Source organism: Trachemys scripta, chromosome 3 (genome assembly GCF_013100865.1).
Source record: "Trachemys scripta elegans isolate TJP31775 chromosome 3, CAS_Tse_1.0, whole genome shotgun sequence".
Classification (NCBI taxonomy): domain Eukaryota; kingdom Metazoa; phylum Chordata; order Testudines; family Emydidae; genus Trachemys; species Trachemys scripta.
Genome location: NC_048300.1, coordinates 188,593,915 through 188,606,262, shown reverse-complemented (window position 1 = coordinate 188,606,262; position 12,348 = coordinate 188,593,915). Strand labels below are relative to the sequence as shown.

At 42.0% G+C, this 12,348-nt stretch overlaps 1 protein-coding gene across 4 annotated transcripts in view; it reads right to left on the bottom strand.

Moving 5' to 3' along the window:
* The window catches only part of RCAN2 (regulator of calcineurin 2), a 161,543-nt gene that overhangs the window by 49,809 nt on the left and 99,386 nt on the right, over positions 1-12,348 (bottom strand). Inside the window, exon 1 of one of the 4 annotated variants that reach the window (XM_034766650.1) lies at positions 9,345-9,446. The exons of the other annotated variants lie outside the window; for them this stretch is intronic. Coding sequence (XP_034622541.1) covers positions 9,345-9,431 — 87 coding nt within the window. The 5' untranslated portion in view covers positions 9,432-9,446. Of the gene's footprint in view, positions 1-9,344; positions 9,447-12,348 lie in introns of those variants that run through there. 4 annotated transcript variants of the gene reach the window in all.

Sequence of the window (12,348 nt, the reverse complement as noted above, 5' to 3'; positions counted from 1 at the left end):
TGCTGTTCCTCGGCAGGGACTTATAGCTGCTCCAGCCCCGCCACTGTGTCTGGCTGAAGCTGAAGAAGTCATGGAGGTCCTGGAAAGTCACAGAATCTGAGACCTCCATGACAGAATCATATCCTTAATCATGATCATCTAGTCTGACCTCCTGTACATTGCAGGTCACAGAACCTCACCCACCCACTCCTGTAATAGACCCATAACCTCTGGCTGAGTTGCTGAAGTCCTCAAATCATGATTTACAGACTTTTGTGAAATATTTCAGTGTTGAAATGAGGCTATTTTTCATCAAATAAAATTTCAAACAAAAAGTGTCCACCTCCTTTCAGCTGTAGATTGTACCCAACTTCTCTTGTACCCAACAAAGTTGCAAGCAATGTAACTGCACCCAGCATAAAGCTAGAGTAGCAGAGTGGTGAATCAGGCCCTATATCGTATCTATATTCCTTTGAAATGGAGCCAGTGCCATAGTTGTGAAAATTTAGAGCAGCAAAAGGGAAAAAAGGTGAAAAAAAGGGAAGGGGCCTGAACATTCAAGAATTTGAAATTTTTAATTTTTTTTAAAGTTCTGTTCCAGACCCTGCAAAGTGGAAATGTCAAAATTTCAATTCTGATTGCAAAACTGTTTTCCCATTTTTTGACCAGCACTAGCTAAGAGAGCTGGCACGCAGGTGGTAGGTTCAATTGAGTTACACTAGCAAAATAAGAGGAACAATGCAGTAGTGAAACATGTCCACTGAGTATCCAAATACAGCACAGAGCTGCTTAATTGGAGGATGAGAGTATTTACAGCCTTGATTAGTCTAGCCACCTAGTTCATCTAAAAAGAGTGGAGACAAAAATAGCCCAGTCTGAATTAACCATCACAGCAGGTAAGTGTGATATAGCCCAACGAGAAACTAAGTACCTTGACTATATAGAAAGTGATAAGGTAAAGCCAGAAGTGGCTAAGGCAGAGACAATTAATGAAGTGCCCATTCTTTCCCAGAAGGGAGATTAATAATTTGGGAGATAAATGGGGTATTATTGGTTCTTCAGCCATACCTACTCCAAACTTGCTACACCCCTCATACATCTGATTTGGGGGGAAAGAAAAAATGGAGAAGTTAGGTGGAATGAGACTTATGACAGAACATTTGCTGCCTTGAAGGATAAGCTCTGCACAGATTCCTACGAAGAGGACATAGCACATCAATGCTTCCTCTGAACCAGGTGGCTGTGTTCTGAGGCCTCCATTTTTGACCTCTGAAGTATCACAGCTCTGACGTATGAAATGCATTGATGCAATAACCTGCCAACTGGAACTCATTGGCACTTCAGTTTTGTGGTGTGACTTGGTGCTAACACCATTTACCTTAAGCTCCAGGGTCTCAACATGTTCACATCAAAGAGCTGCTTTGTAACAGACTGGGAACTACAGTTTCAAGGGACAGTTCTGCCCTGATATCCAGAACCTTGGGACTTTCCTGCATTGAAGTGTCTCTCTGGTGGCAGAGTTGAAAGGCCACATTTATTTCAAAAGCTGGGCTCGGCAGTGCTTCTTTGAAGTACTCCAGGCCTACAATGGTTTTGACTCACAAAATTCTCATTAAAACTCATTAAGTTCTGAGACACTCTTCTCTCTCTTACAGAGCTTGGGATAATGTCTCTGGGATAATGAGAAGGAAACAAGGAAGGATCGTCTTGTGGTTAAGACACTAGACTGGGATGCAGAAGATCTGGTGTCTAATGTCTCTTCCACAGACTTGCTCTGTGGCCTGGAGCAAGACAATCAATTTCTCCATGCCTCAGTTCCCCATCTCTACGATGAGACTAATGATATCTCCCTACCTCACAGAGATGTTGTGAATATAAATCCATAAATATTTGGCAAGCGCTTAGCTACTACAGAGAAGGGGACATATACCTACATAGAGAGAATTATCTTCAGCAAACCAGAATCATCAACCCAAACTGCTGCAGCTGAAAAACCTTCCGTGCTTCCAAGAGTCACCAACAACTCAAAGACAAAGCAGATATGCAGTTACACGCATCAAGATGACACTGGTGCTGTGAGAAGTTGCTCTGTGGCCCAAGGAAACCAAGGGGAGCAGGGTCAGAGGACATAGAAATGCTGACCAAATTCAATCTGAAGTCTGAAGGGGCAGCAGAAGCGGGAAATCACTCTCACACTGCATCATTAATGGAAGGAAGCAGGGATGGAAGGGAAGGGAAGAGAAGTTCATTAGCTGAGCCAGAGGGAAAAAATGAAATATAGAATCTTCTGGTCTCAGAAGGCAGCTGAGTTGCCTGTGCATCAAAGGGCCAAGGGGGGGGGGGGTGTCCAGGGTGTCTCATATTAGGGAGCTGAGACCCAAGAGTGGGAATCCAGTCAGTATTGCATTTTTACAGAGGAATTAGAATGGACACCCTATAAAAGTCTCAAAAGTCTCCCTTTGGAAAATTCCACTGGCTGAAAGGTTGTTTTGACAAACACGTCAACCAAATGAGTGAGGGTAATTTTGAGTAACAGTCCAAGCACATGGTCATGACAAGGTTTTTTGCTGAGGGAAAACACACAATGCCTGACAACAGCTGGGCACAGAGAAAGTGACTGAAGGCTTAAATGGGGTTGGTTCTTGGAGCTCCATGAGTTGTGTGCTGGCTGAGTTAGAAGCTGTGCTAGGATTTTACTATCTAATTATATCTCTGTTCTTATGTATGAATACTGCAAACAGACAAGGATAAAAGTACTCTATGTCCATCTATTTCTCTCCCAAAAAGAAAACATTCATTGCTTGGGACCAAATCATCCTCACCACTTGCAAGTAATGATGGTTCTAACCTACAACTGGGTAACAATTTCCAAAACAAACCCCAGCACTGAACACCTGCTCAGCACATGCACTAGGTGTCCGCATAGATTTTTTTCCCCCTAAGTTCAGTCACAGAGTCATTAACTGGTTCCTCATTAGCAGATTTTGTTACGACCTGGAGTAGAATTGTGCCAGCACAGTAATGCATGTTGGACAATCCATAGTTGAATTAATTAGGGGAGCATCTACAAAGTGTACAAATGTATTGGAAAATCCCAGACGTTACCAAGGAGCCTAAGGGAATTAGGTGCCCATTGAAATTTGGTGGGGTTTGGTGCCTAACTCCCTTAGAGTCCTTTGAAAATTCTAGCCACATAATTATATTCATGAAATATAAGTGCCGCATTAGTACCTATACTGAGGTGGCTCAGACTCTGTGGTCATAATGATTAATTCTTCAATGTACTGAAAATGTGTCATCTCCTTGTGGTTCACTACATAATCAAGATCAGAGGGGTAGCCATGTTAGTCTGGATCTGTAAAAAGCAACAAAGAGTCCTATGGCACCTTATATAGACCAGGGGTTCCCAACACGGTGCCCGTGAGCGCCACGGCGCCCGTCCAGGCATCTAAGTGTGCCCACGTACTGGGCGGCAGCCAAGCATCCGCCAAAATGCCGCAGAGAAGCAGCGTCATCCAGAGGTGTCGCCACCAAAATGCTCGTCCGCTGCCATGGTCCTCCGTGGCTCGTCATCTGGCACCCGCCAGATGAAAAAGGTTGGGTACCACTGTTATAGACTAACAGATGTATTGGAGCATAAGCTTTCGTGGGTGAATACCCACTTCATCAGACGCATCATGCACGAGTCTGACGAAGTGGGTATTCATCCACGGAAGCTTATGCTCCAACACATCTGTTAGTCTATAAGGTGTCACAGGACTCTTTGTTGCTTTTTACATAATCAAGGTGTGTCATTTAATAGCATAATTGCATGATATATGTGACCTTATTGTATAAATGTAACACAGACAGACCCCGGTCGTTGGCGGTCGGGATTGAACCGGGGACCTCTGGAGCTTAGAGCATGAGCCTCTATCACATGAGCTAAAAGCCAACTGGCTCTTAGCTACGGCTGCAGAGCAGACTCATTTAACTCTCTCTCTAAGTAGTCTCGGTGCCACTAGATGGGACAAAACACCACACCCAGAAGGTGTTTGGGTTACATAAATACCACACTTCCTTCGACTAATACTGTATTTTCTAGCAATACATTCTAGCATCCTATTGATCTCTTTTACTCTGACTATAAATTGCCCATTGTCTAATTATCACTCTGAAAAGAGAATACTCCTGTGTGACCTTTAATGGAAAGGGAGAAAATATAAAACACTCAATCTTGTTCTTAACTTCACATTTGTTCCATAGTTTCTATAACACAACTGAGAAACACTAATAGAATGGCTTAACAGTGCTAAGCATAATGCACCTGATGTTCACAGATGCTTCATCACCTGCAGCTCTCATTGACTTCAACCACAACAGTGAATGCCCATTTCCTCTAAGCCAGGCACAGTGGGAACGCATGCAAGTGATTCTGTATGTCTTAAAACATACTGAAAGTAAACTTAGAGAGAGTCTGGTCACATCACTATTCCAAATAGCTTAACATTGTGACTGAACCCGTTGCTTCTTTGGAGGTTCTTTACCATGGAGTTCTGTAGCCTCTACACGATGGTCATCTGGGGAAGGACAATGCTGGAAAGGGAAACATGCAGCATCCAAAAGAGCTACATCACAGGTGCCTCACAGTGCTTCATCCTGTGCTAACAGCAGGCAACCCAAACCATACTGCCACGTCACTGGCTAAGAGTCTGGCTTACCACAGGAACTGAAATAACAGGGCAGAGCCTGAAGGACCAGTAGTAGCCCTGCTGTTTCCAGGGTTCCTGAGAAACATGCACAAAGTTCTGGGCTATCAGTCACTTTCCATTTACACAATCTTTCCCACACACAGAAAACAACTGATTATTTAGAGGTTGAACATCTGTGTTGATTTTGTACCTCTTCATATTTACAACCTATAATCAGCTGGCAACTGGGATTTTATACAGAGAACCAGATCCCAGATTACCCAGCCTATAAACATATGTAAAACATTTATCTTTACAACTCTCTTATTTTAAGTTGAACTCTAGCATCTTGCTTGTATGTTCAAATGTAATCTTCTCCACATCCTGTCTCCCCAAAGCCAAAGTGACCCTGCTTTTAAAACATGAACTGATACTGACACAGATTACTTTCCAGGTCAACAGAAAGAGGCTTCCACCCCCCACCTTTGTTATTTATTCTACTTAATCAAGTCTTATATAAGAATAGATAACAGGCATATACACATTCCCTCAAGCTGAGTTATTGGACTTGTGTTCAATTCACAGATGATTTCAATGTAGTAATTATATTTCTGCTTCATTTCTAACAATTCTTCCAACGAGAAAACAGCTATCAGACATAAAAGCACTCTAAAGAGAAATTATAAAACGGTACTGCAATTCTCATGTTATCTGGTATTTTTCTTAAAACGCCATCTCCTGGAGACATGAGATTATGTGAACATCTCAGATATGCTTACAAAAACACAGTCCCCACGATTGTGGGAGCAAAATCTGAAAACATGACCTCTAAAGACTCAAGAACCAGAAGACAAATAAAGACTCAAAATGTATTATTATATAATAATCTCACAATTTTTAAGACCACCTCACAGCGTTTGGGAGCCTGACTCTTGATTTTTCCAGTGCTTGGGGTTGACAACATGAAAATGAGCAGTAATACTCTGCCCTTCTAGAATGCCTTTCCCTTGGCTATCTCAAAGCTCTTTAAAAACATTAAGCCTCCCAGCATCCCTATGAGTTAGCCAGTTTCACGACTGGAGAAAGTAAGGCACAGAGAAAGTAAGTGACCTGCTCAAGGCTGCCAAACAGATCAGTCTCGGGGGAGAACCGCTATCACTGTCCCTGCACTCTGTGAATGTCACAAGTCTCGAAGTGGTGTCAGACTGCTGGACTTTCCAAAGGGAGAGCAGCAAGGGAAGGGCAGAACTATGGACTGAACCTCTCTCTGCTTACATCCAATAATGAGCCGGGATAGGGGTATGCACACGGTACCCTGTCTAAATGCAGACAGCACACCTGGCTCCAATGTGCATTAGCCCAAAGTCCCCAGAGCAGGTCAGAATAGTTCTCCCATTACTGCATGGCCCCTCTTTGCTTCTTCCTAGTGCACAGTATGGGTTAAATACAAAACAATGCTCGTTTTGCAGATATGGCTGAGCTTTTTCCTATCATCGAGATACCTTCTCTATGCCACACTGTACCGTATCTGTAGTGCACACAGTAGGCTCATGATCCTTTATCATTAATATTTTTTATTATTTGGATTGTGTGGTGCCTAGAGACTTCGATCAGGGATTGGGCCCCATTATGCTACGTGCTGTACATAGATGGAATGAAGAGATTCCCAGCCCTTAAGAGATCACAGTCTAAGAATCTCTCATTTGTAACTTTAAAAAGACCTTTCATTTTTATACTACTCTCTCTTTTCCTTTTTCACTGATGTCTGAAATCTCTCTTCCAGAAATAAACAAGATTTTCATTAATAAATGTATTTTTTGCTTTTGTAAAAATGTCTCTACAATAAAATGACAACCTGAAGGCATTAAAATGAAGTCGAATTCTCATTATACAAGTGAGCTGTGTAACTTTAGGAGCAAAAATGAGTTTGACGTTTCCATGACTAGTATTTGTATTTACCTATTTTATCAGTCTTGATATCTAAGCACCATAAATTTTGCATCAGGGAAACGGTAACATCTGCATTAGCCTAATCTGCTCTCTGAAATGTCATATTTATTATTCAGAGGACCAATTTATACGAAACAAAGTGGACAGGTAATTTAAACCTGTGATTGGACAGCTTAGTCTATTCACCATTGCTCTCTGGGCTTCAATTCAACTCTATAACTGGGGGGTTTAAATTAAATGAGATGGGGGCTAAGTTGACACCACCCAATGTCCATTGAATGTAACAGGAGTCTTATTGCTAAAACTTTCCTCACTGCTGTGGAAGACTGACTCCTAAATGACTGCTAGCCCATACTGCAAAACCTAATAAACTACCACATACCTTATAAGAAAGGTATCATCCACTAGTATGTACAAGTTATTATTGAAATAACGTGCCGTACGGATACTGAGCGAGACAGTTCCCTATAGTCCAGGGTTCAAGTAAACAGCAATACAATAGCAGGTCATCTTGCAATGCAATAGCTTAAACCACAGGAACACAGAATTTCAGTTTCCCCCTTTGCAAGTCAACTTTAAGGCATTAATGGCATTGGAAAAAAGGTGGTGTGCCCGTGTTTGCTTTCCCCCCTCTCCTTCCGAATCACTATGCCCATCTGCCCCCAAAGTGATTTTTTTAACCACATAAGTACTGGAATGTCAAGTCCTATCTATCTATCGAGTTTTATGCTGATGCCTATCCCCATAGCATATTAGATCCTTCTATGTAAAAATCAAAGGCAATAGCGAAGTCCCTAGCAAAACTCAGAGACCAGTCTCCCCTGTTTTTGCTGGAAGTTTCCTTGGAGGACCAAACAGCAGCAGTAGTAGTTTTCTCCACCTTTTAAGTGTCAGGAATATAATTTTTTTTTTAACGAAGAGTCTTTTTTCCCTGCTCTTTGTTCAGATGTTTGAGTTAAAGAAGTTTTTAACAAAAGCAAACAAAAAAAGTACATCTAAATAGTCTGATACATAATCCCTTCCCCTCTCAATTGTGGATCCATGTGCCAATTCCTTCAACATCTCCTTAACCAGTTTGCTCTCTTTCACCCCACAATCCTCAGCCTTTCTTCCTGCATGATACTACTCATGCAGAGTCTAATCCAACTGCTATTGAAGTCAATAGGAGTCTGACTGTTGACTTTTATAGGAGCTGGATTGGGTGCTGTCATTATTGTAGTACAAACAGGCTCTAAAAATAGCACCATAATTTTACTGCATAAGCTGTATTCAGCATAAAATTCTATAAGGTGTTAAATGGCACAGTTCACTCTCTTGTGAATACTTCTGGAAATTCCAAACTTCAGATCTATGATGTTTTTAGATGAACAAGCATAAGCACAATCAAACATATCTGTATGCACTGCACCACTTCAACTACAGGAAACATGTCAGCGCTGGCATGAGTGTTGTCAAGCACACCTGAAATATGCACCAGCAACTGGACTTTCTGAATCTGTTTGCAAACTGTAGTAAAGAAAGCTATTGCATTTAAAAAAAAAAAAAAAAAAAAAGACAGCCTCTTGAATTAAACAGCCTCATGCTGGTAACACATGAGCACCTGTGCAAAATGCACATAGTACCACCTGACCGCATATCAACAGAGCAATACAATGTTAAATAAAGAGCACAGTCTGCTGGAAAATGACTAATGGCCAAATTCTCAATCCTTTACTCACGCTGGTTAGCAGTTACTCACACAAATATGTCCCATTTACTTCCATGGGACTATTCATGTGGGTAATTAGAGGAATGGGTTCAAATTCTTGCCCTAAATTAGCACAGACCCTCCCTTTGTCCTCCTCTACCTTCCAAAACCAGAGGGATAGTGCACTGTATTCAGTTGTTTGTATTTGTGTCCTCTAAATAAGATGCTACATCTCACTGCATTTTACCTCTGAGCTCTTTGAGATGATTTGTGAGAGTCACACTTACAATTCCTCTTTCAAAACTTAATTTGTTGGGGTTCTCTTTTGGTAATACAAGAATAAATGAAAAAGATAATTAGTTTCATCAGGGAGCAATTACCCATGACTATTTGACAACTACTGCAGAAAATCAAGGATGACGAGTGTAGCATATTAAGCCTTAGAATCAAGCATTGGTTTCAAGTCATTCATATTATACATAAGTTGTCCAGCTTTTTACATACAGCTACATTGCTGATGCACCAAAAATACTCGCTACACATTTTAACCCTTTAATAAAATGTAATACTTGATTTGACTCTAAAAAATGAATCACAAAGACCACAATAAATTGCTGCTACTCAATTGTGTGAAAAAACTGAGCCACTTAAAGCTAAGACACAAACCAATGCACTATTTTCATCTCTGAATTGTCAAGCAGAAATTGGTATTGATGACAGCTTACAGCTATGAAAGCAACATTGGATTAAAAATACCTTTGAGAAATTAAAAATGAGTCATTTTTTTTTACCAAGATGAAACATGCAGACTTCAGTTATGCAACATATTTCCTGTATCATTAAAAGGTAAACAGAAGGCGGTTTTGTTAGCGTATCAAAACCTGATGAAAAGCAATCATCAGTCTCTCTCATTTGCTGTAATTAAGATATCCATGCCTGGCATGTGTTTTTACTAGAATTTCATCTGCCTACTTCTTTTAAACTGCTCTACACCAATTCCTATTACTCTCAAGGCTCTCACAAGAAGGATCTGTAACAAACGGATTGCAGGTGCATACCTTAACCTCTTGATTGGTAAAAATCTCCACATCCACCACACAGGCAACCAGAGTGGAGACATCACAGTCCATGCTACGGGCTGGCATCCCCCCCCTCTTGTACACAAAGAGTTAGGCAGCCTCAGAGTTATGAATGATTAGAAAGCCTGATTCAGTATGGCTATTGAACAGTCCAAAATTCTGCTTTCAAGGCTGACGGCAGCCGTAAGCCTCTGAAGCAGACTCTTGGCACTGAACTGAGTCGCTCCTTCCTTCTGCACCCACCAACTGAGCAGGCACAGCCTAGTAACAGTGCTATTCCATCTCTCCTGGCAATGACATCATCACAAAGACTGACATCAGCTAAATCTATTTTTTTTTCCAACCCTTTTATCTCCAGGCAGCAGTGGATCAAATTGAACATGATTATGTGCTAAGTCTGAACTCGGACTGAATCAATTCAGGCAGAATTCGCTGGCAACTGAGTCATAGCTGTTGTTTCAGCTGGGTGTTTATGCTGGAAAAAAAAGATCTTCTGACACTGAACGCTCCACTCTGTGTGTAAATTAATTCAGCATTGAACATGGGCACGGAAGATTTTATTTACTCTCCATTAAAAATAAAAAGGGGGAGGGGGAGGGAAATGAGGAAGCCGAGGTTTTTGTTTGTTACTGTACTGCTTATGCTAATATTCTGATGTCGATTTCTTTTTTCCCCTAACAGCCGCATATTTGTATTGGAAAAGCTACAGAATACAACCCATCGGAGTGGAAGGTGGTCCAGCCACCTTGCAAGAGGTGATTTGCACATTGCAAAACTGGATCCTGTATCTGTACACACAGGTAGCAATAACTAAAACCAGATAGTTGTAAGGGCTGGCTGTGTGCGAACAGGAATTTGGCACCCTTCTCAAAAAACAACCAGAAGAAGAAACACTCTCTTCAAACTAGGACTCTTCACTGGATCACCTTATCTTACCCATCCTTACAGTTGTTCCTTAATGAACTTACAGGGGCAGATCTTCACCTGGTGTAAGTCAGTTTAACCCCTTTGACTTCAGTGAAGGAAAGCTGATTTTCAACTTGTCAGGGTGTTGAAGTCCGAACCTGGCGGCACAGCCTAGCGGTGGTGGTCTGGGCTGTAACACCCAGTGACAAGCGTCAACAGCCAGGGAGAGGGGAACCCAGGCCCCTGCTCCTCCAGGTTCCAGCCTAGAACCATGTGAATAGTAGCCCAATGATGTGACCTAGGTACGGGTGCCCTTACGCCGGTTCCCTGGGCCGCTTCCTACCCTGGCTTTGGTTCCTCAGTCAGTGACACTGGTCTGTTTCGGGATTCCCCCTAGAGTTCTCTCTGATTGCACTCCAGAGAAACTTCCTCTATCAACCGTGTCTGTGGGATGAAGGGCCTATGGTGGCTTGGCAGTGGGGACTGGTCTCAGCTTTGTAGAGCCCCAGACTGAGCTGAGCTGCTCCCCGTTGAGCCCTGCCTCCAATGTGAGCCTGGCCAGCAGGTGCGGCTGGGTAGGGCCGTCGGGGCCCAGAGCTGTTTAACTCTCAGCGTACACCCCATCACACACCGGCAGAATATCTAGCCCAACGGGGTCTATGATTAGAGCTCCTAGTCAATGCAGTAACACAAATAAATAGACTATCACTTTGTTGATGTAAAATATAAATGATAACTAATCCCATCGTTTGTGGCAATAGTTCAAGTTGGTTTTTTCTGTTCCTGAGGTTTTTATATTAAAGGGTGGGTAATGTTTCGTATCTGTGCTGATCCATAAAGAACGTCCACTGCTGGCATGTCTGCTCAATTGAAACAGTTTTTGTTTTAAGCCTAAAGGCAAGATTCCAGGATAAATCAGGTTCACAGGCAGAAAGACAATGAAATTCCAAATTAAAACACATTTTGGGGGAAATAAATAGTTCTGTACCAAAATGCTGGATTTGAATACCGGCAACAAATTGTCTCTCCAAATCCATCCAGTCCCGTATCCTGTCCCTTACACAGCCAGCACCAGATACTGTGCAAGAAATCCCACAGTAGTTAATTATAGAGTAACCTGCTCATAGATTAAGTTTCTTCCGGACCTCCATAGTTCGTGGTTAGTTTATGCCCTGATGTATAATTAATATAACCTTCTAAAAATGTACCCTATCTAATATAAGGAGGATGTCCTCACTACGACAGTTATCTACTCCTTTTCTGAATTATTCTAAGTTCTTGTCCTCATCATTATTATCCTTTCTTATTTGTACTGTGATAGCACTTGGGAGCCCTAGTCCTGGAACAGGACCCCATGGAGTTAGGTGCCAAACAAACACAGAACAAAAAGACGGTCCCTACGACAAAGAACTTGCAATCCACGTATAAGGCGAGAGAAAATGGGTGGATATAGACAGACAGAGACTGGGGAGCAGAAGGACAATGTTAGACAGTATGATTGGCAGCAGTCTCAGCACACCAGCAGTTTAACCGTTGTTGAGTTTTTTTGTAGGAATCATGACAACAGAGGCTTTTAAGAATGGAGGACAATAGGGTGGCTTTATGGATCTTTACAGGGAGCTCCTCCCAGGCATGAGGGGCAGCATGGCAGAAAGCATGAAGATGCTCATTGAAGACTGGTATTATTGGCTGATCCCAGGAGGGAGCTGGCATTTTGATAGCAAATGAGAGATGATAGGTAGAATAGGGATAAGCCATGGAGGGCCTTGTAAGTGAGCAAAACTACCTTATGTTTGATGTGGTTGAAAAAGGAGAGCTACTGGAGACAGGCAAAGAGAGTGGTGATATAGTCAAAGCGACAGGCTATAAATAAGATCTTTACAGCAGTATATTGAATGGATATGAGCAGGGCACAATTGGATTTGTCAAGGCTAGAGAAAAAGGATGTTGCAGTAACTGAGACATGAAATGATGACAACCTGGACAAGCGTTTTAGATGTGTGGATGGATAGAAAACATACGAGAGAGATCTCTAGGGATATTATGCAGAAAAAATAGGCAAGATTTAGCCTGGATG